General features: G+C 53.3%; 1 protein-coding gene and 1 long non-coding RNA gene across 3 annotated transcripts; one reads left to right on the top strand and one right to left on the bottom strand.

Moving 5' to 3' along the window:
• Positions 1–2,844: 2,844 nt before the first annotated feature.
• Positions 2,845–22,190, bottom strand: SALL3 (spalt like transcription factor 3). 2 transcript variants are annotated; one of them, XM_045085250.1, is made up of 4 exons: positions 21,659–22,190; positions 7,152–10,091; positions 6,595–6,935; positions 2,845–5,568 (listed from the first exon to the last, which is right to left on the bottom strand). In XM_045085250.1, exons 1-4 carry the CDS (start codon positions 21,738–21,740, stop codon positions 5,137–5,139), a joined length of 3,795 nt encoding a protein of 1,264 aa, XP_044941185.1. In that variant the 5' UTR covers positions 21,741–22,190; the 3' UTR covers positions 2,845–5,136. The 2 variants fall into 2 exon arrangements, with proteins under 2 accessions (XP_044941185.1, XP_044941184.1); XM_045085249.1 differs by having other exon boundaries at positions 6,595–10,091.
• A 108-nt stretch (positions 22,191–22,298) lies between these two features.
• LOC106005141 lies at positions 22,299–25,416 on the top strand. The gene is made up of 4 exons (XR_006608193.1): positions 22,299–22,559; positions 23,457–23,651; positions 24,243–24,361; positions 24,524–25,416. It is a non-coding gene; the product is annotated as an uncharacterized LOC106005141 (long non-coding RNA).
• The last annotated feature ends 586 nt before the right edge of the window (positions 25,417–26,002 follow it).

Here is a 26,002-nt window from a genome sequence, read left to right as displayed (position 1 = left end):
CGCCTCGAGCACCAGGATGGCCGCTGAGGGAAAGGACCCACACGTCCACCTATAAACTCCAGTTTAGGGGCCATTCTAAAATCTAAAAATATGTGTATCATACCAACCTAGAAGGTGTTTGGGGCTTTATAAAATCGTGTTCTCAAATAATCCCATTTGGAAGAGCTGAAAGCAGACATGTATTTCCACCTTTGAGTCACTCAGAGTGACTCATCTGGATGCAGGAGGCCGGCTCCTCTCCAGGGCAGGGCTCGGAGCCACAGGCTTCCCCTCGGGGACGCCGGGGGCTCTGGCTGGGGACAGCATGGCACGCTCCCGGCCCTGCCCCTGCCATCCTCGTGATCTCCCCCGGGTTAGTCCAGGGCTCGGGGAAACACCGAATTCACTCGGAAGTGGGGGACTTAGAGGCAGAGCCGTCCAAATCCAATCTGCCGCACTTCCGAAGCCAGGCCAGAAAACGCAGACATACTAAGTTAGGTAATAAATTAGGGCAGGAAAACCCCCGTTAATAGTTCATGTCCTCTACTATCTTACTGAAAAGGACAGTAAGAAATAAGCATCGCGCTTTAGATGGCATCTTCCTCTTAATATGTGCACGTGCATGTGCATGTGTGCGTGCGTGTGGTCATGACGAGGGACTGTACGTGTGCCTCGGGTGCTGCACACGGATGGGAAGAGCAGCATTTGAAGACTCTTTTCTGATAGAAAATGCAGTAAGCATAAGGTTTACAGAACTTCCTTTATTTTACCTTAATTATAGTTTCATTTTAAAAAGCCCTAATAAACTCAGATTTAGAATAAGCAGAGACACGAACACATGTTTTCATGGTCCAAAAATGATTGCACAGATTTTCCTTAGCGAAGTCATTTGTAATAGAATTTTCGTATTTATATTCATAGGTCATCATTTGTATTTTCTCTGTATAAATACTGTCAATTTGTCTCATGACTTTTAGGAGGAAAAAGGAAGGTATACATTAGTGGTAGGTCTTTCAAAATAACAAACAAACAAACAGACCACACGCACACACCCCACCCTGCATTTTAGAATTGGAAGGAGTTTTAATGCCACTTCTCTTCTACCACGTGAGGGAGCACAGGGAGGCCAGCTCGGCCGGTGCCTCTGGTGCCCTTTGCCATGCCCCACGGAGCTCGACGGCCCAGATAGCGTAGGGCACGCCCACACCCCAACCTGCACCCGGGGGACAGAAGTGTGGGCGGAACAGCAGAAGCTCCCTCCGCGAAGGGTGCTGAACACCAGGAGTTCCCAGTAGCTGGGAAAAGAAGCGAGAACATAATTTTTTCCCTTGTTGTGTGTAGATCGAATTTAATGTAGCTGAAAAGTCAGCCAACAGACCTGCACGTCCAAATGCATCACGGCCTGTTTCCCCGCGAGGCGCCATCCGAAGCCCTTCCGAAGGCACACACGGGTCCTGCACCTTCCCCGGCCGCCGGCAATTCGCGAACGAGCACCACAGGCCCGAGGCCCACGGGTGGGGTGGCAGGCGAGGCTGGGGGCTCCACACGTGGGACGTTACCCCTGAGCCACCAGCATGCATGCGAGGACCCAGGCGAGGGGTCTGGGCTTCCGTGATATCAGACAAGATAAATCCAGCCCCGTGGAGGGTTGGGCTGGAAACGCTTGCGCCAATGGGAGACAAAGGAGCGGCCTGTTGCCGCCGGTGGCCTCATGTGGCTCCAGTCGGGGCGGCAGAGGCTGCCAACTCAGAGCGGCGGCAGGCAGGGAGACCGCCGCCTTCCCGCGCCCACGCGGAGAAAACGACACTGTGCAGAGTTTGAGAACAATTGCTTTTCAGCCCTTCAGCGATACTTTTTAATTAGTTTTAAATGTGAATGGTTCCTGTAATGAACTTAGAATAGAAATATACTTAAATAAATAATTTTTAGGGACTGTTGGCATTGATGGTTCTCTGATGCACGGTCTCAGCACTCGAGAGTTGACGTCAGGAAGTAAATATCCGGGCTTGTTAAGCGGCAACAGCCTTAGATTTTTACACTGGAAATGCTTTCGAAGTAAGTAGATCTTGTTTTTCCTGCATTTTAATTAATATTATTTCAAATGGTAAGGGCTGTATTTCCTTATCATTTTAAGAAACAGACGAATTTATGGTCTTATTGAGCCCGCTCATGTTTGCTAATTTCCATCCTAGCCCTGAAACCAACATGGTTTAGCCCCTAAGGTTTAGGATCTGTGCTGGAAGGCTGGCCCCGGCAGGTGGCTCGCCCCACACTCCCCAGGCAAGAATCACTGTGGCTTCTAAGTGTCTGTAGCTATCGGAAAAAAGGAATGGGTTGGATGAATACTGAATTCCAGGAGTTACCAAATTTTTTGAAGTTTTAAGTCCTATAAAGCGTTACTGGTGAAGGAAAGAGATCCTCCCTCTGGGAGCGGGGACAGAGGTGCGGGCGGCCCCTCCCCGGCCACGCCCCACCTGGAACCAGCTCGATGCTCAGCGATTGATCTCAAGCGATCCCAAGAGCCAATACGTTCACTTAAGGTTGACGACGGGAAAGCAGTTCAGAGTGGCCATTTTTGGGCACGGCAGGCGGTCTCTAACGAGGAGGCGATTTCTACATCTTCGTCCATCACAGATGTAAAAAAAAAAATCCACAATTAGGAGGCTGCATTTTTATTTTAGGAAAAAAGTGAAAAATAAAAATTTCAAGACCAATCAAGATACATGTAGATATTCTTACGTCTAAGCTGTCAACCCTTATGGACTTTGCTCGGAGAAACACCACAGACAGGACATCCACCATCAACGACCAGAACCTCAAATTCCACGGTTTCCACTCGAATAATCAAGGAACGCAATTCAGAAGTCATGTTACATCCTGCATTTTATTCATTTCCGTATGACAAAAATAGTAACCTAGTCTAAGACATCCATTTCCATCAGTAGATGTGTCGAGCCACAGATTTGTCATAAAAAATATTGGATCTCGGTAAGAACGCCGGCTGGCTCGGGGTCCAGCCCTACATGGTGCTGCAGTAGAAAAATAGTGTCTCTCTTCACCACGCAGGGAGGGACGGCCTGGTCCTGAATACAGAAGGGGGCACGCCTCGCCGGCCCTTCATGAGCCATCTTATTTACAACACTTTACATTTCTTTTTTTAAGTAATATACACATCCTTCCGGGAGAAGAGAGAACACTACATGGTACCAAATACTAACCAAAAAAACCAAAAAACAAACAAAAAAAAAACCACACCAAAAGGACACATAAATAATAAAGACATTCCACTGCTGCCGCCCAGCAGCGCCCACGGGCTCGGTGCTCGGCTCCAACAGCAGGAGACGGCGAGGCTGGTGGAGTGAGGAGCCTTCGGGACTGGTTTGCTCCAGGATACGACATGGCCTCGCTGCGGCTGTGGAGGCGTGGGAAAGATCGTCCCGTGTTCCTGTCCTAGCCAAGAAGACATCGCTGTCCGGCTCCTGCTTCAGGGTACACACGTGGAACCGCGTCTCTGGACGCCACGGTCGGAGGAGGCGAGCCGTCCCAGTCGCCAGCAGGCCTGCACCGCACAAAATGAGGTAGCGCACACACCCCTGCCCGCGGGCCACCCCACCCGCGGTCCCCAGCTCGGGCCAAGCCGTCTAAACAAGGTCAGCAGCTCCGGACCGTATTTCCACGGTCAGGCGACATTGTGCTTCGTTTTCATCTGAGAAGATAATAAATAAATCAGAAAACGTTCCGGTGGTGACGGATTCTACTGCCCGATGTTGCTCTTCCTCTGCAGCTAACTGTACACGAGAACCAGAGCCTGGACACGAGTCCCGCCTGCATGAGCGAGGGCCGGGCGGTCACCGCACACCAGACCCCCGCCACCGTCTGCGCGCCTGCCACCGTCTCCGGGCCCCGCCCGCCGCTGGCTCACGGTCCTTGGGTTAATTCATCAGACTCGTGCTAGGGGCGGTCAGGTTTTACATGGGCTTTGTAGAAAAGTTAAATAAATCATTTTAATTTAAGAAATGGCAGGCCCTCATTTATTGAGGAACAGACAAGTCTTGGTGGCTTTTCTGTGTAGGTGGTAAGGATTTCTCATAGTGTTTGACCTTAAGACAAAATAAGAAACTGTGACAGTTTTTTTTTTCATTTTCCTTAAACCAAAGTACTATTTATAAAATACTTTACATCTTTTTAAGTTTTCAAATTATAGACAAACCTCCCTAATACAAAATCCTAAAAGTGCAAAGTATAAATTAAGAGTTTGCAACCACAGTATACAAACATTACCTTTTTATTGTACAACTTTGATAACGTGAAGCATGTCCTCACAACCACTTATAATGTTGTGAATAATTTACGGTGACATTTTGTCTGTAACTTGCTCCCAATCGCTGGGCTACAGACCACACTAGGGAACAACTGTCCAGATAGCAGCTACAAACATTTAAATTAAAAACAAAACAAAACAAAACAAAACAAAAAAACAAAAAAGAACAACAAAAAAAAGGCTTGTCACTGACGGGCACTTGCACACGAAAGCATGCGGTCTTCGGCAGGGGGACTTCACAGTCTGCCTGCATTGAAAAAACTCACTTATTTATAGTAAAACAAATTCTGCTTTAAAAGAAAAAAATCACATAGCCAGATGTATTCTGCGGTACAAAAGTTTCCTCTAAAGGTGGGGCTGCATTATCTGTTACCCGCATAATCTTAACATCATAAATACTACAGACAAAGGGGTGGCCAGAAGACGGCGCTGGGAGAACCCGACCACATCCTCAACAGTCTAAAAGCCGAGTTCAAGTTTCTAACTAACTCGAACAAAACCTTCAAGTGAGTGTCGCTGGGACACGCAGGGGACCCCTCCCCCCCCCGCGGGGGTTATCGGGTTTTGGGAGGAACGAGCGGATGGGGTGTGAGCCCTTTGCGTTCCCAGGGCGGTCCTACAGGCTCCTCTTTTTGATCTCAATTTACGAGCAGCCGGCCGAGTCCCCAGAGCAGTCAGGCTCGCGTGGGAAGAGTACATGTGTCCGGGACAGCCTTCCAGCAGCCGCACAGGGAACGCGGCCTGCTACGGGGACCATTTTCAGGGGAACCGGGGCCCAAGGCCGCGCAGCCTGATGGCCACCCTCGACGGTGCGCGCGGGACGGAGCCGACCTCAGCTAGTTAATACCGATCTCTTTGTTATCCTCGATAAACCTCGTGAACGGACGGCTGGCTCCTGTCTCGGAGCTGGCTTTGTCCAAACCCACAATGGGCGGACTGCCGCCGCTGCGCACTTTGTCCATCCCGGCGGCCAGAGAACCCAAGGGGGGGAGGGCGCTTCCCCCGAGACTTACGGGGAGCTGGGGGATGCCCCCGTTCTGGATGACGGAGATCTCGTTGTTCTTCATGGCGAGGCCATTGGTGATGGCTGCCGCATACTGGTTCCAGAAACTCGGGTCAACGTTCATTGCTCGCGCTGCCAGATCCTTCTGGAACATTTCTGAGAACTTCAGGGCGTCGCCCCCCAGCAGAGCCATGGGGTTTTCCACGGACAGGCGGCGGCCGCGCCTCGCGGGGGCGTTGTTCCACATGTGCGTGCCCATGTGCACCTGCGCGAGAGACAGGGAGACACAAGGCACAGGTGAGCCGGCCCAGCTCCGGGTGCGGGGTGTGTCTGTCTCCACGCGGCCCACGTGCCGTCGGAGACCCAGCGCCGCGGTGTCGGAGTCGGTTTCGGTCCCCGTTCTCAGGGTCTCATGTTTACACATGCAATAGTTCTCCTCACACAAAAAGCAAAATCAGTCAATCTCTTCGTGCACGTTTCTCTCACTTGATGACCTCGACACAATAAGGTTCCCCCACAGGGTGGAAAGCCCACAGGCCACAGGGGGCTGGGAGGGTGCAAAGCTCAGAGGGCGCAGACCATTTTGCCCCTTCTGCCTCTCCCTGCTCCACAGGACGGCCGTGTACTTGAACTCCCAGCTTTGCTGGGCCCCATGGTCGCTCTCCCCCAACACGGAAGCATCCCCTGGGGCACGTGTAGCCGGCTCCTGTCCTACAGGAAGGAGCCGCCACCGGTTTCAAGCTGTTCACAGTCTTGGAAGAGTGCACCGAGACCCGGGCAGGCGTGTGGCGTGGACAGATGAGGGCAAGAGGCTCCTTGAGCGTGTCGTGCACACCCCACCTTCTGGGGAGAATGGGCAGTGTGGTCGTCATCTTAGATAGGAATCCTACACTGGCCCTCACGCTGGGAAGCTCCTCACCAGATGCCTGCCGGCCTCTGCTGGCCACCATGTGGACAAAGGCAGAACCAAGCTCTGGCCCCGGCCCAGGATGCACAGTATTTGTATCTTGTGCGAGTGTTTAAAAGCCCAGCTTATCTTGTTGTCCTGGTTCCTCTGGACTCAAGACGGCACGGGGCTCTGCGACCGGCTGCCCGGGAGCAGAGCCTGCGCGGTCAGCCCCCAACAGGTGGCACAAGCCTCCCAGAGGGAGGCCCGGCCCGCTCGGGCAGGTGAGCCCGTTGCTACCGCCACACAGCACGTGCTCCCTGGTGAGCAGGTGCACACGTGACACGGTGGGTGGGCACCTGGCGTGTCCACCCCGGCCACGACCCCGGACTCCTTGGGCCTTACCTTGAGGTTGCCCTTCGTGGTGAAGGCTCTCCCGCAGATGGTGCAGCCGAAGGGCTTCTCTCCGGTGTGCGTGCGCTCGTGGATCTGCAGGGCGCTGGCCGAGGAGAAGGTCTTCCCGCACGACTGACAGTTGTGTTGTTTGGGGGTGCGGCGCGGCGGGGGGGCCAGCATGGGCGCGAGGCCGGGGCTCATCACGGCCTGGGGCCCCGGGGGCACCGGGACCGCGGCCGGCAGCGGCGCGCCCTCGCCCAGCGGGATGGCTTTGCTGTGCCCGTTCACTTCCATTTTGATCATGGCGGGCGCGGGGCCGGCGACCAGGCTAGGAGTGCTTTGGCTGGGACCTAGGGCAAAGTCGGGGTCACAGAACTGAGAACGCGGCTCGCTCAACGTGTGCGTCAGTAAGTGCTGTTTTAAATTACCCATAGTGGAGCACCCGCGCCCGCAGACCGCACAGAGAAACGGGCGCTCCTTCGTGTGGCTGCGGTGGTGGATTTCCAACGCGCTCCTGCAAGCAAAGGGCTTGCCACAGACACGACACACAGTGCCCGCACACTTACCGCGTTCTCTGCTCAGGAACAGCAGGCTAAAGGGGGCCTCCTCCTTGACGGCAGGCCGGCCGGGCGGGGCCGCCGTGAGGTCCAGCGCGCCTCCGTTTTCGGGGGCAGGGGGCGGGCTGTCCGGCCTCTCGGTCTTTAGTGGCATCTCCTGGGGCTCTTCCTGGGCGCTGAGGCCCGGGGACTTGGAGGGCAAGCTCTCGCTGTTGCTGTTCATGGGCGACAGGGCGCGTGTGGAGGACGAGGACTCGGACAGGGCCGGGCTGCCCGCGCTCCGGCTCTCCAGGTCGCCCACGGCTGACGAGGAGTCGTTGCTCAGACGGTCACTGTCCCCGGACCCGTTCTCCAGGGACTTCAGGGCAGTCAGCTGCGGGCAGCTCATGACCGAGTCCATCATCTTCATCTGGTTCTCCAGGGCGGCGATGCTGGAGATGACCGAGGGCGGCGAGGGCGGGCAGGACCCCGCGTAGGACAGCAGCGGCTTGGGCGGGTCGCCGGCGGGCTCCCGCAGCTCGGCGTCGTCCTCCATGGAGTTCTCATCCGCGTCGTCGTCGTAGCCGCTGAGGACCTCCGCCGCCTTGTCATCGTAGGGGAGCTCGGCATCCATGGCGTCCTGGAAGCCCTCGGGCAGTGGCGTGTTGGGGATCTGCCCCCCCATGTGCATGCGGATGTGCTGCTGCAGGACCACGGCGTTGGTGAACTTCTTCTGGCAGATGGGGCACGAGTGCTGCACGCGCAGCGGCGGCTTGGCCCGGTGAACCCCGAAGTGTGTCTTCAGGTTGCCCTTGGTGGTAAAGGCGCGCCCGCAGATCTTGCACTTGAAGGGCCTCTCCCCTGTGTGCGTCCGGTAGTGCATCTTGAGGGCGCTCTGGCAGCTCAGGACGCGGTGGCAGATGACGCACTGGTTGGGGTCCGTCATCTTCTTGTCAATGTTCTCCACCAGCTGCTGCAGCTTGGACGTCTCAGACGTCTGCATGGAGTCCAGCAGGCCCCCGAAGGGGAACTTGGCCTTGAACTGGTCCGAGCCGGACGGAAGGACCGGGCTGCACAGGCCCGTGGAGGCGCTGCTATCCGTCAGGATGGCCGCCGCAGACGTGGCAGAGACCTGCCCGCTCCCGGGTCCCTCCCCTGGCCTGGGGTTCGCGCAGGGGAGGCTAATGGGCTCAGTTTTGGTCTGAGAAGAGCCGCTGAGCCCTGGCTGGGGGGACTCGGCTGCCCCCGGGACACCGGACTCAGAGCTGTTGAGGCCGGGGGACAGGGAGGTGCACTCGCTAGATGCGGGCGAGGGCCGCTGCGGGGAGCGGCTTGCGGGGGTGAGGCTGGGGGAGTCTGCGTAGCTGCCGACGCCAGGGATGGTGGGCGGGAGCTGCAGCCCGACCGATGTGGACACCGTGGGCAACACGGGCTTGCTGTCCAGCCAGGTGGTCACTGGCTTCTCCGGAGGCAGCGACATCCCGTAGGGGATGCCGGAACAGGTGGGCACGTTGTCCAGATACTCCGGGACGGGGTAGGGGTTCATCTGGATGTGGGGGTACTTCTCCTTGTGCCTCTGAAAGTGGACCTTGAGGTTGCCCTTGGTGGAGAAGCGGTTCCCGCAGACGTTGCACTTGAAGGGCCTCTCGCCGGTGTGGGAGCGCAGGTGGATCTGCAGGGCGCTGTCACTGCCGAACACCTTCGCACAGAATCGGCACTTGTGCTTGAAGAAGGGGTCCTCGGCGCTGGCCTTGGGCTCGAACACCGACACGTTTGGGGGTTTGCCCTTGCGGTGCTTCAGGAGGGCCGACAGCGGGTCCAGCGCGTTGGCGGTGGCCGCGATGCTGACCAGCGGGTTGGGGAAGATGACGCTGCTGGCGGAGGTCTGAGGTAGAAGTGGGGTTGGCAGGCTGGGGGCTGAGCTGAGGAGGGGCCCCGGCCCCAGGGCGGGGGGCGTCGAGGCGTTCTGCGGCTGGGAGCTGCTGCTGGAGGGGCCGGCCGCCAAGGCTGGGACGGTGGAGGCCGGGGCCGTGCCGGAGGACGCCGGCCCGCTCGCCTCGGTGGGGATGGAGGGGCCCCCACCGGGGACGTGCGGGGTGTTTGCCCCAGAGGCCGGCTGGGACAGGGGCTGGGGGCCCTCGTAGGTGGCCGGCTGGGCAGCGGGGCCAGGAGCCGTGGGCGTGGGGGGGGCCCCGGCCGAGAGCTGCAGGGCGGAGTGGGTGGCCAGCCCCTGCAGCTGGCTGGAGGCCGGCACCGGGGCGTTCGGGGCCGCCGTGGCCGCCCCGGGGTTCAGGGGCGGCCGCAGGGGCTGGCGGTTCATCATGGCCACCTGGCTGCGGATCTGCTCGATGAGCTGCAGCTGGTGAATCTGCTGCTGCTGCAGGGCCATGAGCTGCTCCAGGATCATGGGGACGGCCACCGCCGTGACCCCGCCGCCAGATCCCGCGCTGCCCGCAGCTCTCGCGTTCTGGGAGAACTGTGCCACGGCCACCTTGGTGCTCAGGAGGGTCTCCAAGGTCACGTTGGTGTTTGGCATGCTGTAGGCGGCCACGGGCGCTGGCTCGGGGATCTGAGGTAGAGGCGGCTTCCCCGCGTGCGAGGGGCCGGGGGTCTGGAAGCTCTCGTCCCCAGCGGGCTCGGCCTCCATGGGCTCCTCCTCTTTCTCCGGGGCCCTTGCCTCACCACCTTCACCGCTGTCTGCGGGCGCCGCCTCCTCGGCCGCCTCGCTCTCTGTCCGCTCGCTGGGAGAGCTGGCTGGGGAAGGTTCTGGAAAGTGCTCGGACGGAGGGGCCGGCTCATCTTCGCCCACGATCAGCACCGGCGGGTTTTTCGTGCAGCCCTTCTTGTGCTCCAGGAAGTCGGCCCACTTGAAGAACTCGGCGCAGCACTTCTCGCACACGCTCGTGTCCTCGCTCCCGCTCCTGGCCTCGCTCCCGCTGTCCCCGGCGGTGGCCCCGTCCCCGGGGACGGCTACAAAAACCAAGAGATTACGTCAGCCAGAGGCGCCTGAGACAACCACCTCCATTTCAAAATTTCGCACATAAGTAAAATCAATATTTTTTATTTTGTACAAATTACCCCACTTCAACGTTCCTGACGTCCCAGAGTGTGTATTCTATGACTCCTTCTAGCTGGCTAATCATTTTCTCACACAATCCATCAAATTATGAGGCTCTATCAATTGTGGATACGGCTTCTTAATGAAATTCCATAGAAGCCATTGATTTCCAATATTTTCATACAATCTGCAGCCACCCTGTCTGTTGGGCACAAAGGCAGCTTTCGACGGGCTCATTAGGATTCCCCCTACCATCGGGCTTCCTCATTTCCAGCAAAATTAGAGATGCCTTTGCCAGTTCACTTAACATCGCTAAACTAATCTGTAACCTTTCAAACTCACGTCAGCACCTGACAGGGGAGCCGGCCGCCGTGACTCTCGCAGGGTTGGACCACGAGATTTATTGTCTTTGCACGGCGCAGAGACATTACGCATTTAATGTAATTCTATAGAACCTTCCAGATCAATGGGCATTTATTTCACGTATGAAACCTCATCTAAATACTTTCATCTGTAAATGTAACAAAGAGAATATAAGCGCTTCTTATGTCCCTGCTCAGAAAAATCATCTCCCTGACTCCTAGTTCGATCAACCAATCAATCCTGAATGTTCTCAGCGAGCCCTTTGACTCTCCTCACGGACAGGGCACGTTTCTACATTTTAGGATCTGCGAAATGAATATCATCAATATAGTCTGGGCCGAAAATTAATCATGTTTAATACAATTAATTGGCTCTGTCAGATGCAATATTTCTTGGCGAAATGAACCAAAATTATATGTTGTTGTGATTAGCCAATAGAGTTCGGCAGTTTGTTAACAAACTAGAAATTATATATTTAAAGTTCATTTATGTTGACATGTTTAACATGAGAATGTTGTAGTCAGACACACTTTTTGTACCTATTTTCATCTATTCTCATAGAAAGACTTGGCAAATTATATGCTTGTGCCATAGTGGAAAGCCCTCTAATTGGTTACACATGTTTAATTACTGTTGTAGGCAGCTACTTCCTGACTTCCCGTACCCTCTTGTGCCGAATAACAACCATGTTTAATGAACAATTCTAATTCACACCTGATCAAATAAATGGCCATCCAGGAGCGAGGCATCAGCACATGGGCACATTCCTAGCTCCTATTTTTTGGGAGCTGGGATGAAAGGTAATGCCTGGTAATTACTCGGGCTCGATGTGCTGCCGTACGTATTCCTGGCTCGTAACTGCTTTTCGTCAACTTACAGAAGGAGTGACGGCCACAAATCAGTTTGAACAGAGACAAATGACAGCTGCAAATCAGCTTTTTGTTATCCTGCACTGTTGAGTGTGAGAACAAAACACCCTCAAGTCTGTGTCCCCGCAAATAATTTGCTGCTGTAACATCAACAAATATATTTGTTAAAAAGTCTCCATATTTCTTCTTCTTCTTCTTCTTTTTTTTTTTTTGCGGGGGGGGGGGAGTTGGAAAAAGAACAACTTGGCCGGTTTTAGTAGAGAAATCTGATTTTTAAAAAATAAACTGCAAAATCACTTAGTCCCTCTACTGGGAAAGAAAATAAAAATATTTTTCGAGGCTAGTCAGCTGCTCTCCACGAGGCCATTATTTCCAGGTAATTTATACGTGCCTTTAAAAAAATTATTAGCAGTGTTCAATTAGCATTTTCTTAACTGGCTAAACCATCTGAAGGGGGAAAAGAAGTTAGAGCTTGCGGCCCATAAAGACATGCTAGACTCTTAAACTAAATTCAGTGCTGAAGATCAGACTGTATGAAGTCTCATTACTGTATAAGGAAGGAATGTAATAGGTGTCTATAATGAGGTTGAATATAGCTGGAAGCAAAGACACAGCTGATTTATACTGCAGATAGGAACATTAACAAAATAAATACTTGTAGTTCTTAACTTTGCTCAATGTATGCAAAATCTAATTTTAAACATGCTAAGGTTATAGAACAGGACAAACACACACACACACACCCCAAAAAAGCAAAACAAAAAAAAAACCCACCCCTAAAATCTTCAGGTAAACAGCTTCTGATATAGTAAGTAATCAAGTTGGAATCAATGTTACACTGTATCATGACTATTCTAGCTAAACAGAACAAAGTATTTCTTAAAGTTCTTTCCCAATATTTAAAGAAATATTAAAGGCTTGCCCTCATCTTCTAAAGATTATTATTTTAATACTTTTCAAAGAGTAAAATACCAAGAAATTAAATATTGCTAATTTGTTGAATTATTTTCTACCTTTAACTCCTCAGAGATAAAATGTGTCATCACAGGGCACACAGAAGCATTCACATGGTGTAAACATTTAAAATTTTATGCAAGTAAACACTATGTGGATCTCATTCAAAGACTGCTTTTTCTTTATGTGGATTATGTGTTAGGGACAATTCACTGAATAAACGCTTACAATAAGGCAGACTGAAAGTGCGTTCGGTGTTTGAAAAATTAACTTAATTATAAATAAATGATACCTTACAAACGAATATTTCCCAGATATGCTGTGTAACAAATATGTGAAATACAGAAATACTATTTTTTTTTTTGCCATGTTTTTCTCAGAGCTTAAGTGACCCAAACAAACGTCTATTTACTTTCAAGATAACTTTTGACGTTTCCACTGGTTCTTTGTGCGCTAGGACTTTTCGGGTTTGCATCCAAATTTATGGAAGCTTCCTCCCAGGTACTTTCTGTCTCCCACGGGCGGGTCTGCAAACACACAGCTACTCCTGACCTGCAGAAACTGAGCACTGAGCTTCTCAGCCCTTCCTACCAAATAATGAGCAATTCTGTTTAGTGCAGTTGTAAATGATAATTACCTAAACGTAATGAAGATATTCTTGTCAAAGCAGAGTACCCTTCCACTTATATTCCTTTAAAACTGAAGCAGGAAAGCAAACCTGCAGAGGAAATTGTGTAAAAATGGCATTCTGGCCATTGGACCTGTTAACAGTTCATTTATGTTAATGAAACTAACAAGACAATCAATCGTTGGATCTTATAAGCAAAGTTTCATAATAAATTTGCCTTTTAAAGCTAAAGCATAGTTTAAAAACTACAATGAATGAAGGAAAAAATTCTTCACATACAATTTAGATTTCTTACTTGGGGCAAATAATTCAGAATCACCACTTTTTCTTTTGTTTAATTAGGATCTGTGCAAACACAGTCGCACTCACTTGCTAAGATCATTCACTACCAGGTAAGGTCAGAGTATTTCACTACCAAAATGTGCAGGTGATTCGCATCCCACGAAAGCGAGAGAGAACCGCACATTTCATGAGATGGTGGTGAAAATGATGCGTACGAGTAAAACCCCTAATATTGCATTATGGAATCGTAATTCTGGTTGCATGTTTTGAGAACGGCCTTGAACAACAAGCATGACTTCACCTGACTTGCCCGGGAGGAAATAACACGGATGAGTCCCTCTTCCCAGAGCTCCTAGAAGGAGGAAGACTGCGGAAGTCCAGGGGGGAAGCATGGTGGGAAAGCATGGGGAACGCGTGGTCAGAACAGAGGGGGACGTACAGAAAGTTGTTCTAACTGGCTGAGACAGCGCCTCTCATTACCACGATTCAGTGAGGACGTGCTGAAATACCAGCACCCGTGTGGATGTTTTTTTTCTTCTTTTTATAAAACTGCTTTCTACGACAGGGAAGCCCATGCTGGAAAACTCTGAATGCGGTTCAGAGAACTTCGAAGGCCCTTTAATTCCGCGTTGTTGGACGCCATTTCTCCGGACGCACATGCTTGTGGCATCCTTTCGTGAAATTTACATTTTTCAAATTGGCCTTTGTAGTTAGAAGTTATCACATCCATTAGTTAACGTGGCTTACAGTTTGTATCTCAAGGTAAAACCACGTCAGTCGGTGAGCCAAGGTAACAGGACAACCCCACAGGGGAGAGGAATTTATTTCTCCGGCAGCGGTGGGAAATTCTCTCCGTCTTAAGGGAGGGGGCTGGAAAACCAGCATTAGAATCATTATCATTATTGTCAAGGTAATTTATTTTCTGCATTCTGACCGTTCAAGGACAGGACGGAGAGACGTGGGGTTGTAAACAGGCCAGGGATGAGGCAGGAATTTACAGGGCCCGGCGTCCCCAGCGCAAGCCATGGGCCTGCCCAGCACCTCACCCGCGGCGGCGTGCAGGCAGGACCTTCTCTTCCTGTTCACAGGCACGTCTTGGGGACCCCCCCCCCCCCCCAGTGCCCTGCAGATGGGAGCCCGCTGCGGGTCCACGTGAGCGGGAGCGGCTGGGGAGGACCTCTCCTTGGCTCGTGTCCTCCGTGGCCCAGCCGGGCTTCAAGCTGGGCGCTGCTGCGCGGAGCTAAATTGTTCTCCTGAACGCGGTCAGGAGGGAAGAGAGGCTGGGAGATAAAGCTGTTTCAGTTTACGAGAGGAAATGTGTAATTAGTTCACGGCGATCCCACACTTGCTATTTATACTGAAGGCTTTCAGGCCTTCTATCACTCCCCCGAAATTCTAGAGCAGGTTCTACAGAAGGAAAACGGGCCCCACAGCCTTCTGGAGAAAGCCTCGAACAAAAGGATACCTTCGAGGGCAGTCTTCAAAATGGATGGATTTCTTTTTCTTCTCATGAATAAAACGCACAGAGAACGTCTACGAAAAATGTTTCTGTTCTTAGGAACAAATCCCTCCGTGTGAGGAGCCCCCAAACGGTTTCCTTTTTCTCTGTTTTGATTCCTGGTCTGTTACATAATGAGCAGGGATCATGTTTTCGCTGGCAGCGCACCGGACCGTCTCCAAGAATGACGTGGCAGAGGACAGGAGGGATATTCACGCGCGGGGCGATCTAAGGCCAGAGAAAGGCACTGTTGGAATGCGTTTGAGAACATCGGAGACCTAAGGGCTCCCCTCAACATTTCCGGCTGCGGCTCGTTTTCGATCCCCCCTCGTGAGGGGGCGGGCACCCGCGGAGGGAAGCTAAGCGATTCCACACACAGGAGATGGTTTTATCATTCTGCGGAGCAACCCCAATGCCCACGGGGACTCCGCTACACTTTTGCTACCTATTTGTTAATTCTCTGCAATGAACAAAAGGAGAAGTGAAACTTGCTCCGTGTGGGAAAAGGGGTGTTCAGTTTCCACTTTAATTAGTAACTATAAAATGCCACGTGGGTCTGTGGGAAACCAGGAGGTACTCGGTGCTTGGCCTTTACCAACCCTTCAAAATCTAGGGAGCATTTTTCAAGCCGTCCTAAATTGTGTGGAGACACTTATTTTCTTGCAAATTAATTCTTTTTAACTCCTTATGATAGCTCTGAATCCCATAAAGAAAGATGAATTATCACACACTGAACCCAAGCTGTGAAACAGGAGGGGACAAATAGAGACCCCTACTGTGTTCAACAATGTAGAAGAAATTCCAGACGCAATAGAAAAATTTTGTCCTCTCCCCAGACCTCCAGGCCTGTGCAGGCGGCGGCGAACAGTGGAGGGCACTCTTGCTATGCGGAACGCCCGCACTGACCCGCGCTCGGCTTCCGGCGGCTCACTGGCCCACATCTCAAATTTGTTAAGTAACGACCACCTGTGGCACAGTCACCAAATGTCTTCTGCTGAGGGCAGTGGCAGTTTCTACTCTGCGTGCTGAAGCACCGGGGAGGGAAAGCGCGGTTTCCTGCACGGACACACGCAGATGGAAAGCAGCCACGACACCCACGGGTGTGAACTCCGCCTCGACGCCGCCTCGCATGATAAGATGTTTGCTACAGTTGCGGTCGCAAAGCAGCTCCTACGTTTGGATGCCGTGTGGCAGGCACACCCGAGAGGAACGCACACGCATCGCCATCCACACGCGGAAGCACCCCGAAACAGGTTGGCCATGCCAACCGTTCCCACCCAGGTTTGGGGAGAGGGAAACAAAGCCTGCACAGGGCCACTCTGGCTGAAGACTTGGTCGGGCTGAGTCCCATCGGCCACACGCTGGCCCCCAGCACACCTCCTCGAAGGTGCCTGTGCTCCAACCCTCGCTCCTGCCAGCTAGTTTTCAAATTCACGTAACATAAAAATACACAAATAAGCACGGCCACTTACACGTCCAAACACACCTGGGCCCGAACAGCCCAGAGAAGCGGAAGTGCGCTGTGTCCAGCGGCAAGGCTCTGACGAGGTGTAGCCGCCTCGCACGTGGGCTCCGGGCACAGAATCATCTCCGTTTTTCATTTCTCAGCGCCCGTCCGCGAAGTTTACACACATGCACAGAATCATCTGGCCGGAGCCGCTGCCCGGGCTGCCCGAGCACGGATGGGAGTCCACGGCGGGGCTGCCCATCCGTGCTGGGGAGCCGGTCACTCTCGGAGGGAGGACCGGGGAGGCCGGGAACGCAGACCAACGGCCGCGGCACCTGCGGGGTTAATTTAACAGTTTAATTTGTGCAGTTTAAGAGCTGCACAAAGGCACCCCGTTCTCTCTTCTTGAAGAACTGCAAACACTTGTGCGGAGCGAGATGGGCATCGGATACGCAGCGCAGCTCGGAGCCGACGCAGGTCTCCCGTTAACAGATTCAGTGTTAACACTTAATAGAACCGTGTTGAGTCGTGTTGCCAAGGTCAACAGCACAGATGCACTAATTGTATTATGAGCTTGACATCTAGTGGCCACCCCTGGCAGGGCAAAGCAGGCAAAGGTTAAATCAGCTAAGGCCTGTCACGGCGCCTCTAACGACCCACCTCAGGGAGAGCCCGGTGGAAGCTCCCTGGCTCTGCAGCCCTACCTTCCAGGCCTTGGGCCTCTGCTTTCTGGCAACGCAGGGGGCCAGGGAGCCGCATGGCTGGCCTGGCCCGACCCGGGCTGACTGAGAAAGACAGGCCCATGGACGACAGGAGGCAGCCACCAGGCTGGTGCCCGGCAGGTCTCTGGTGGACGTTTCTGCCGCCGCAAGAGGGTCCCCTTTAATTAACAAACAAATCAATCTTAATCTCTCACATAAATAGAACCCATTACGTTATTTCATTATTTCAATTAATATTTTACACTTTCGGTAACGTGACTTGACCTATTTGTTTGCGTGGAAATCACACTGACAGTTAAATTGCATTTTAAAGCATGAAAGTGTTCCAACTACAAGAGAAAAATCTAAGGTCAGGGCTGCTTTTTTAAATATGTAAGTTTATTTAAAGTACTAGGGAAACCATTTTACATAGATTTGACTTCTGATTTCGGATGGACTGGGAAACAACTTGGCGCAGGCTGTCCTCACAGACCTGTCCCAGGAGCAGCAGAATCAGATCTCGTCTCCAGGAGACTAAGTCAGATACTTTAGTCTTATTCTGGCAACTAGTCAAGAAATCATGTAGGAAAATAAAAACTAACAAAACAAAACACAACACCCTTCCTGTTATAAATGTTATGCACAAAGTATCCCCTTGAAACAATTCTGCAACATTAAAAGTGCTGAATGGCAGGAGCAGTGAAGACTTGTTTCACTGAGGGGGGGGGGCACAGAACCACCAACACAAAAACACACCAAAACACCCCCTGTCGATTCTCACACTTAAAAACGCTAAATTCCAGCTAATGTCCAGCAGCCTCAGCGGACACCCTGGCTGCATCCTGGCTGCATTCCCTCCCGGGGCTCTCAGAGCTACCTTGAGATGAATGGGAAAGCCTCTTAGAGATTGCGGTTGAAAATGAAATCTGACCCACTTTTGCCATCATCTTGTGTACAAAAAATAATCAGCTTGCTAAGTAATTCCTGCTGTTGGTACATGCCTTCTTCTTTTTCTGGCTCTGAACAGATCTAAAAATATTGGATTATGCATGTGTTGTGGAAGTTTAAAATGTACATAAACCCCAACTGTTACAGAACCAGTCTTTCTCTGTAAGGTGGGAATTGGCATGCTTCTTGGTGCCCACCAACGGATGCATCTTTAAATAGGTTACGTTTCTAAAATGTTATTTTCAAAATAAATATTTGCAAATTCTTCTCTCCCCCACCCCCCCACCCCCTTAGTTACTTTTCACCTTTCATGTTTCAGAGAAAACAATCTGCCTACCAATGGTAGAAAGTGGCTTCTGTATTGTTTGCTTTTGGAATGCTGAATTGTAAATGTGTGTAGTGTGGGCTGGGAGAGGGGGGAGTACTCAAGGCAAACCATGCATATACAGATAAAAGAAGAAAGATCTCTTCACCGAGGGCTGGTGGCCTTCTTTCCCTTAATTTAAACACAGTCTGTGAAGACCACTGGTAAATTCTTAAATCACATGCATACCACATTTAAAAGGATTTTTAAGATAGCCCTGCGACTGTAAGTTGGCAGAAAATAAAAACACACTTTGAAACAATTAGTGCTAACAAACAAAATACAGGATGGCAAATTGTTTTAAGTTATAGTATCTTTTTGTTCTTCCTTAAATATTCTTTGTAATGACAATAAAATACATCTTTATTAAGTTGTACTTTAGACAACAAAGGACAGCAATAGCACACTATTTTAAAGTTCTTAGTAGGAGTACAAGTGCTGTTCTGTCAGAAGTTTTAATTAATTTTCCTTAGGACAAAAATACTCAGATGGCTCAAAAAATTTCATTATCCCGTGGCGTGCATTTAACTGAATTCTTAAGCTGCATCACATTTATTTCTAAATTTTCAGACAAGAATGAAATAATTTATAATTTTAAATGATGGTTCCTAGAGAGAAAGTTAAGTCTCAGGCATCCTTCAAATAAAATTATACAACAGGATAACTTCAGAACTTAAACACAACCCATTATTACTTTTTCTCATTGTAGCTACGTCATCATATTTCATTTCTGCCATGAGAAGGTTTGGGGAATGCTGGCGCTGTTTTTTGGATAGTCACGATTTCATGGCCTGCCTAAAAACCAAAGCCTGAGAAATAGTCATTTCTATATTTTTAAGAACTGATCTCTTTTGTAATTCTGTAAATTAATGTGACTGTGCATTACTGCCTTTCCCCATATTGTACTAAAAACTGTACATGTGTTTGTGTTTCATGGCATTATCAATAGCCTTCAATTTTACTCCATGCATCTACTGCTTTAATTAATATGTCACGCCCAAACTGATACAAAAGAACTATTTACTTTGTCTCTAAAACACTATAAACTAACTTAGCCCTCTTAGAACTTCATGCAGTCTGTTTCCTTCCATTGCATTTAACAAAATTACCATTTTCAGAATATCTGATTCATGCTGGAGTCAGGGAGTTTTCAGAACCCTTTCTCTTAAAAAAATATTTTAGTTATCTTCCTAATGATGATCAGCACGACCATAGATCCACAAGCATTCCTTGACTGAACAGAGAACAGAGTATCTTTTATACTCCATGAATAATCAGCTTCAGAATAATTAAATCAGAAAGAACTATTTTTTAAATAGTTTGCCTAAAGTACCTTTAAAACGATCCAGGAAACATACTACTTGACTACGGCTCAGCCCCAGACAGGCTATTTCTGGCCTGTTGCAAAATTTGACCAGGAACTGTGGCAATATCTTCATTACAATTCCCAACGACTGCGGAAAACCCAAGCTTGACAAACTTTAATCCTACGATGGGTAACAAAACAAAACAAAAAACACACACCCTGAATATGCTTCACCTCTAAGTAAATTCAGTAACAAGAGGAATTCAAAGGAGAACTTGTAAATAATTTACTCCATCTAGGTTTTCAAATATAGGCTACATATCCCTCAACATGTTTACACGATTAGGCTCCCCACGCTCGCATTTCTGACGTGAAATTAAAAATGAATAGCAGGGCCTCCGCTAGTTAATTGTTAAATACGAGGGGTTTTACTCTATTAATTAAAATATGCTTTAATAAAGGGAGACATTGCACATTTTGATAAGGACCCTACAAAGCTGAGAAGTATTTACATTGTTGCATTTTGGGGCGGCTGTGAAAGCCGATTTTAAGCTATTCAGAAGCCACAATAATAAAGCTTTAAAATTCCTCACTGGGATGCAATGTAGTTCTTTTGAAGGGAAGACTGTCTTTCTCATTCGGCAGAAATAAATCCATTCATTTGATCATGTAGTCATTGAGGGCAATACAAAACAAACCAAGTGTGAGAAATTCTATGTGATGAAGTAAACAAAACAAAAAAAAATCCATTTCCATGACAAAAAGAGTCTTTGTCCTTAATCTACCCACCATATGCAAGCGTTTCTTTTTAGCATATCTGCTGTTCCAATCTCGGGTGACTAGGGCTACCGATAAGACTCCCCACCTCCTCAGCGACAAAAAGGACGAAGGACTTCACTCGTTTTCTTTAATTCACCAACTCCCACCGCGCGATAACGCGTTCTCCCTGCCCGAAGCCGACGCGCACACATACCTGCTTCGCCAAACTTTGCGGGACCGTGTGATAAGCTCCTACACTCCTTCTGTTTGTGTTTTCGCTTTTTTGCTCGAGTCTCACGGAGCAAAGACGCGCCCCTGCCCCGCCACAACTTACAGCCGGCTCGTCCACAAAGTTGGGCGGCCTGCGTTCTCCAGCAGCTGCGGCCGGAGCTCGGCGCGGCGCGGGCGGCCCCCGTCCCGGCCGCCCCCGGCCGCCCCCGGCGCACCCGGGGGACCCGCAGACGCGCGGGCGGCAAAGCGCAGCCCCGGCCGGTCCCCTACTCGCCCGCCTCCCACTTCCGCGGCGCCTACCTTCCCTTCGGGATGCGGAGGGAGCTCCAGGCAGCCGACCGGCTGCAGAGGTGCCGGGGCGCATCCGAGAGAACAGGAAAGGCCCGAGGAAACTTGGAGCCACCAGGAACGTGCCGGGTCCTACCGCGTGCAAGGACCACCCCCACGCCGCGGCGGGGCTCACCCGGCTTAATTCCCAAGGCGGCCATTAGAAAGGCCAGGCGACACTGACTTCCTAGTCGCCTCGGAACGGGATCCGGGCTCGTCGGCACGCCGGGACCTCGCAGGCTGCACGGCCCTCGGGGCACACGAGGCGGCCGACAGCCGGCCAGGGTGGGGGGCAGGCCGGGGGTCAGGGCAGCGGCCCCGCTCCGAGCGCGCACCGCCCCGGGGCCCGGCTCCGAACAAAGCTGCCGGGCGGCGGCCTGCCCGGCCCGAGTCCGGCGGTCGGTGAGCACCGGACACTTCCCCGCTGCCGCGCCGGCCCGGGGGTCGCGCGGTCGCCGAGGCCCGGCCCAGGGTCCGTGCGCGGGGTCCCGGAAGGCCAGCGCGGAGTCGGCGGCGCGGCCCCCTGCGCCCTCCCCCCCGACCCCCACCGCCTGCCCCGGCAGCTCCGGCCCCCAGTCGGCCCGAGCCCCGGCGCGTCCGCGCGCTGCGCCCCAACTCCGAGCAACCGAACCAAGTTTACTTGCCCGCAACTCCGCGCCACGCGCTCCGGGGAGGACCGGGGTCCCTCCGGCTGGCCTGCCGGGGCCAGGCGCCGCGCTCCGGCTCTGGGACCAGCAGTTTCCCCCCAGCCCGCGGCGCCCCGCGCCAGACCCCCGCCGACCCGACCCCCGCGGCCCCTCACCGTGCTCGGGAGCCCCGTCCGGCGGCGGCAGCTCTTCGTCCGACTTGAGGTGCTGGGGCTTGGCCTGCTTGCGCCGAGACATGCTGCTAGCGGCGCGCGGGCCCCGAGCGGGACATCGGCATCAGCGGGGCGGCCGGCGGGGACGACGCGGGGCGCGGGGCGCGGGGCGCGGGCGGCGGCGGCTGCGCGGGCCGCGCATGGGGCTGAGCAATTAGGCTGGTGAATAATGCATGGCCATTAGCGGCGGGCCGCGCCGATTGGCCGGTCTCCAGCGGACTCGGCGGCCTATGCAAATGAGGCCGCGCTCGCAATTAGCGGCCGCGCGGGGCGAGGGGCGCCTGCGGGACCCGGCGCGGCGGCGCTCACATCTCGGCCCAGGCGGCCCGGCGGCTCGGCGCGGGCGCTCCTCCGGGCCCGGGGCGGCGGGCGCGGGGCGCGGCGGCCGCGCTGCCCAGGGCGCAGGCGGCAAACTTTGGCGGCGTCCGCGCGGCGCCGTCTCCGCCGGCGCGCCGGGCTCGCCCCTTTATAGAGAGTCTGCGCCGCCGCCCGCGCCCCGCGCGCGCCCCCCCGCCGCCCGGCCGCCCCTCCCGGAGCGAGCGGCCGCGGGCAGGGCTCCGGCCCGGCGCCTTTGTCTCGCCGGCCCGCTCGGGCGCCGCGCCGCCTGCGCTCCGGGCGCGCAGGGCCGGGCGGCGGGCCGGCTCGGCTCCTCCGCGGCGGGTCTGGCTCGGCGCGCCGGCCGCGCTCGGGCTCAGGTGCCCCTGCCCGCGGACCGTCTCTCTTCTCCGGGCTCGCGTCCCCTCCGCGGGCTCCGCCGGCGACCGGCCGGCTCCGAGGCTCGCGGCCGGAGCGGAGCGGAGTGCGCACGCCGGGGTGGCGGGACTTCGGCAAGACCAACTTTCCGGTTCGGAAGCGGCGCGGGCCGCGCGGCTCCTCCCCTCCCCTCCCCTCCCCGCGGACCCCTCCCCTCCGTCCCCCTGTCGCTCCCCCCCCCCCGGGCCCCTCCGACTCTGAGCGCCCGCCCCGCCCGCCGGGCCTCCCCGCCGCCAGCGGCTCCTTAAAGCCAACGGGAGGGAGGGGACGGCGGGGCTCCGGTGTCTCCCCCCAACACACACACCAGCTCCCCTTCCCGACGGGGACAGGGCCGGGGCGTCTGCGGAGTGGGCAGGGGGCGCAAGGTGCCCCGAGGCCACGCGGCTCAAAGTTCCAAGTCCACGAAAGTCTCGCGCGCGGCCCGCCGCGTTCTAGGACTTTCGGGAGTGACTGGGGGAGGGGGTGGTGGGTAAGGAGGTCGCGTGCGTCTGACCCGGCCCCGCACCCTCGGGCGGCCCGTGCGGCGCGCTCCCGCACCTCCACCCACCCTTCGCCCGCGCTCACGCACGCGCCTTCGCACCGCGCGCGCACCCCGTCGTCCCCGTGCACACTCTCGCGCGTGTCCTCGGTCCCCGAGCGGCCACCAGGATGTGCCCCAGGCCCTGGCGCCGCCGCGCCCGCCGCTGTGCGCCCCTTGTCCCAGTTTCTCTTTTTTCATTTCCTAAATTTCTTATTTTTGTCCTTGCAAGTGGCCCTGTGTGGTACGAAGCTTTGGCACAGATGGCCTCCCCAGGGTCGTGCGCTGGGGGGATGCGGGCGGCGACTCGCCAGCCCCGAGCGCACGGAGGGCTGCGAGTTCCTCGAGTGGCCGGGGGTGGGACTCTGCCCGGCTTCGGGTCCCCGCCCCCGCCCCCCCCCCCCCGCCACGGGATGGACCCCGACCCTGAGCTGCTCGCCCGCCTCTCCGCGGGTTTCTTTTCCTTTCTAGAATCTTCTCGATTCCCAGCCTGCGTTCTCTCGCCCGACTCTAATTGTGTAAGTTTCACGAAGCAACAGCTTTGGGCTCCAGGAAAGCGCAGGAAAATCAGAGAGGAAGGAAGCGCGCAGGTCGGCATCGCCTCCAAAGACCACCCCCGCCGCCACATTTGTCCCCCCTCAAAACAACAACAACAAAACCCTTAAGGTTGGTTTTGTTTTGCTTTTTAGTAGCGGGCATATTCATTCGGGCGATTTTGGTTTTGAAAAGGGAAAAAAGACAAATAAAAGATGTTTGAAGTCGAGAGTTGTTCGCCCCACACCACCCTTTTATGGTGCAGCCGGGGGAGGGGCGGGGGGCTTCCTTATACTGCCCTTACCCTGTGAACTTCCGCGAATGTCGCGAGCATTTGGGGACGCTCCTGCACCCCGCACGGAGCTGCAGTGAAAAGTTTGCAGGCTGCAGCCGGGGCTTTGGGGCAAGCGGGGCCAGGAACTTCCCAGCGGAGAAAGAGGCGAGGAGAAGCGGGAGCAGGGGAGGAAGGGAACGTGTCTGCGTGAGGAGGGGCGGTTGTGGCGGATGGAAGTTTCTTGCAGAATTTACAGGACCGGCCAGAGTTGGGGGAAGTCGCAGAGTCGCTGCAGAAAGGTAGCTTTCCCTGACGTCTTTCTAGAAGAGAAAGAATGCAAAAGCCCTCATCGGCGGGTTAGACCCCAGGTTAAAGGTGCACTGCTTTTGGGGACCTGGTGAATTTTCTTTTTTCCCCTTCTTCTTTTTTTTTTAAATCCACACTTTAAGACGAATAAGAAGCAAATGTAGGTTCCCGCAGCTTCCGAAGCCTTTCAGAGGAAGCGGAGCCCGGCTCCCCCGCAGCCTCCTGGCCCCCACAGCACCGACTCCTCCTCCTCGGTTACTCTGTGAGTGCCGACCCCCACCTTTTTTGTTCTTAAGGCCATTCGTCCGTCTCCCCCTGTCCCCAGCCTCTCTCCAACACACTGGCACGATTTTCCTAGGTCTTTATGGGACTTCCAAACGCAACTGTTTTAATTTATGTCAACTTGGTTTGCCTTTTCTACGAGGTACGGTCTTGGAGAGGCTCTCTGAGGTTCCTCCTGCGGAGGTCAGTCTGAGACACCGGCCCAGTATCTGTAACAGCAAGCCCTCCGACTGCAGAGGTGTCATACAAGGCGTGCCGAGCTTCATAAGGGAAGGTGCAGCGGGCTCTGCTTGGCGCTGTGGTGGACAGTGGCTCAAGGCGAGCGGGCGCGAACGCCGGACTGGCAGCTGCCCCGGCCCGCCTTGCCCTGTGTGAGCACTGGTCCCCACCCAGGCATGCAGGGTGGAGTGAGCTGGGGGAAGTGGCAGGCTCCACACCGCCCTCTGAGTGCACTGAGCTGGGATTTCGTTGAGAAAATCGAGCAGATATGGAGGAAAGGGTCAGGGAGAATATGAAACGAGAACCTTTGCAGATTCCCCGCCAGGGCTCTGATGGTGCGGATCGGTGAATCTGAGGTGCACCCCTTTAAAAAATCGGCTGGGGTAAACACGATCAATATGTATATATTTAAAAGGTCGAAAGCAAAAGGCGCATTACCTCCTCTCTTACCTGTTCTGCCTTTCTTGGCTCCCAACAGAGATACGAAACTTTTCTTTAATTGTTTTAACGCAGTGCGGCCAGTTTTGATGAAAGCGTACATATTTTAAGCTTGAGTCACAACAACAGATTTATTGTGAGGTGACAGCGTGTCAACAGCATATTTTCACAGATGAGGGACAGGATTATCCAGTCGTGCCTAGATTAAGGGCAAGCACCGGAATGTGCGCCTGAGGTGCAGACAGGGACTCCTGCATGCAGAACTCAGACTCACCGTCACGTGACCACTGCCTATTAAAATATTGTAATACCTAAATACTATTGCAAAAACAAAAGTTGCCTTTCTTCTCTATAATTAAATCTAATTTGTTAATTGTCTTTCCTCTTGCGATGTTGTTTTCATCTTATGAGGCGACACGTTATTATTTTGTCTGCTTAATAATATTATTTACAAATTAATACTGTAGATTTTACATTAGTGGAACATATAATTAGATGTTTGATTTTAATTTGTATCATTTATTCAAATAAGACAGAAAGCCTATCTGCAAGATGGATTTGACAAGGGGAGGTTGAAGAGTCGGTTCTATTTCCACATCCCAGCTTAGGGAAGCTACCTGGCCCTCCGTCCCCAGAGCGCCCTTTACCTGCGGTGCACATTTGATACTCTGTCCTGCGCTTATTCCCTAGCCAGTTGATACAGAAAAAGTATTAAAGGATTACAGCTTTATTGTCTGTCTCCTTTCATGCTCCCCCTTCCCCAGTCAAAGTTCTCTTGTCACTGGCCTTCACTCCTTTCTCTCGGGTTCCTCCCCCACCCCCAACTTTTGTTTTAGGTCCTTGCCTTTAAATCCAGCATGATTTTGTGTCTTTAATGCTGTGACAAGTGACCGCTAATTGGTTCTCACTTGAGCAAAGATATTACCATACTAATATTATTATTGGTAAGAAGAGGTAATTGATA

Source organism: Mustela putorius, unplaced genomic scaffold (assembly GCF_011764305.1).
Source record: "Mustela putorius furo isolate JIRA1106 unplaced genomic scaffold, ASM1176430v1.1 tig00000835_pilon_pilon_pilon, whole genome shotgun sequence".
NCBI lineage: Eukaryota > Metazoa > Chordata > Mammalia > Carnivora > Mustelidae > Mustela > Mustela putorius.
Note: the sequence above shows the minus strand (reverse complement) of the source record. Positions and strands in the feature narration are given on the sequence as shown.

Bases quoted from the DNA above. Each gene is read 5' to 3' on its own strand.
- SALL3 (XM_045085249.1), bottom strand. From the start codon at position 21,740: ATGTCTCGGCGCAAGCAGGCCAAGCCCCAGCACCTCAAGTCGGACGAA. The intron at 10,092-21,658 runs GTGAGGGGCCGC...TGGTTTTTGTAG, and splicing joins GGACGGGGCTCCCGAGCACG to CCGTCCCCGGGGACGGGGCC. The intron at 5,569-6,594 runs GTAAGGCCCAAG...TCTCTCGCGCAG, and splicing joins CCACGAAGGGCAACCTCAAG to GTGCACATGGGCACGCACAT.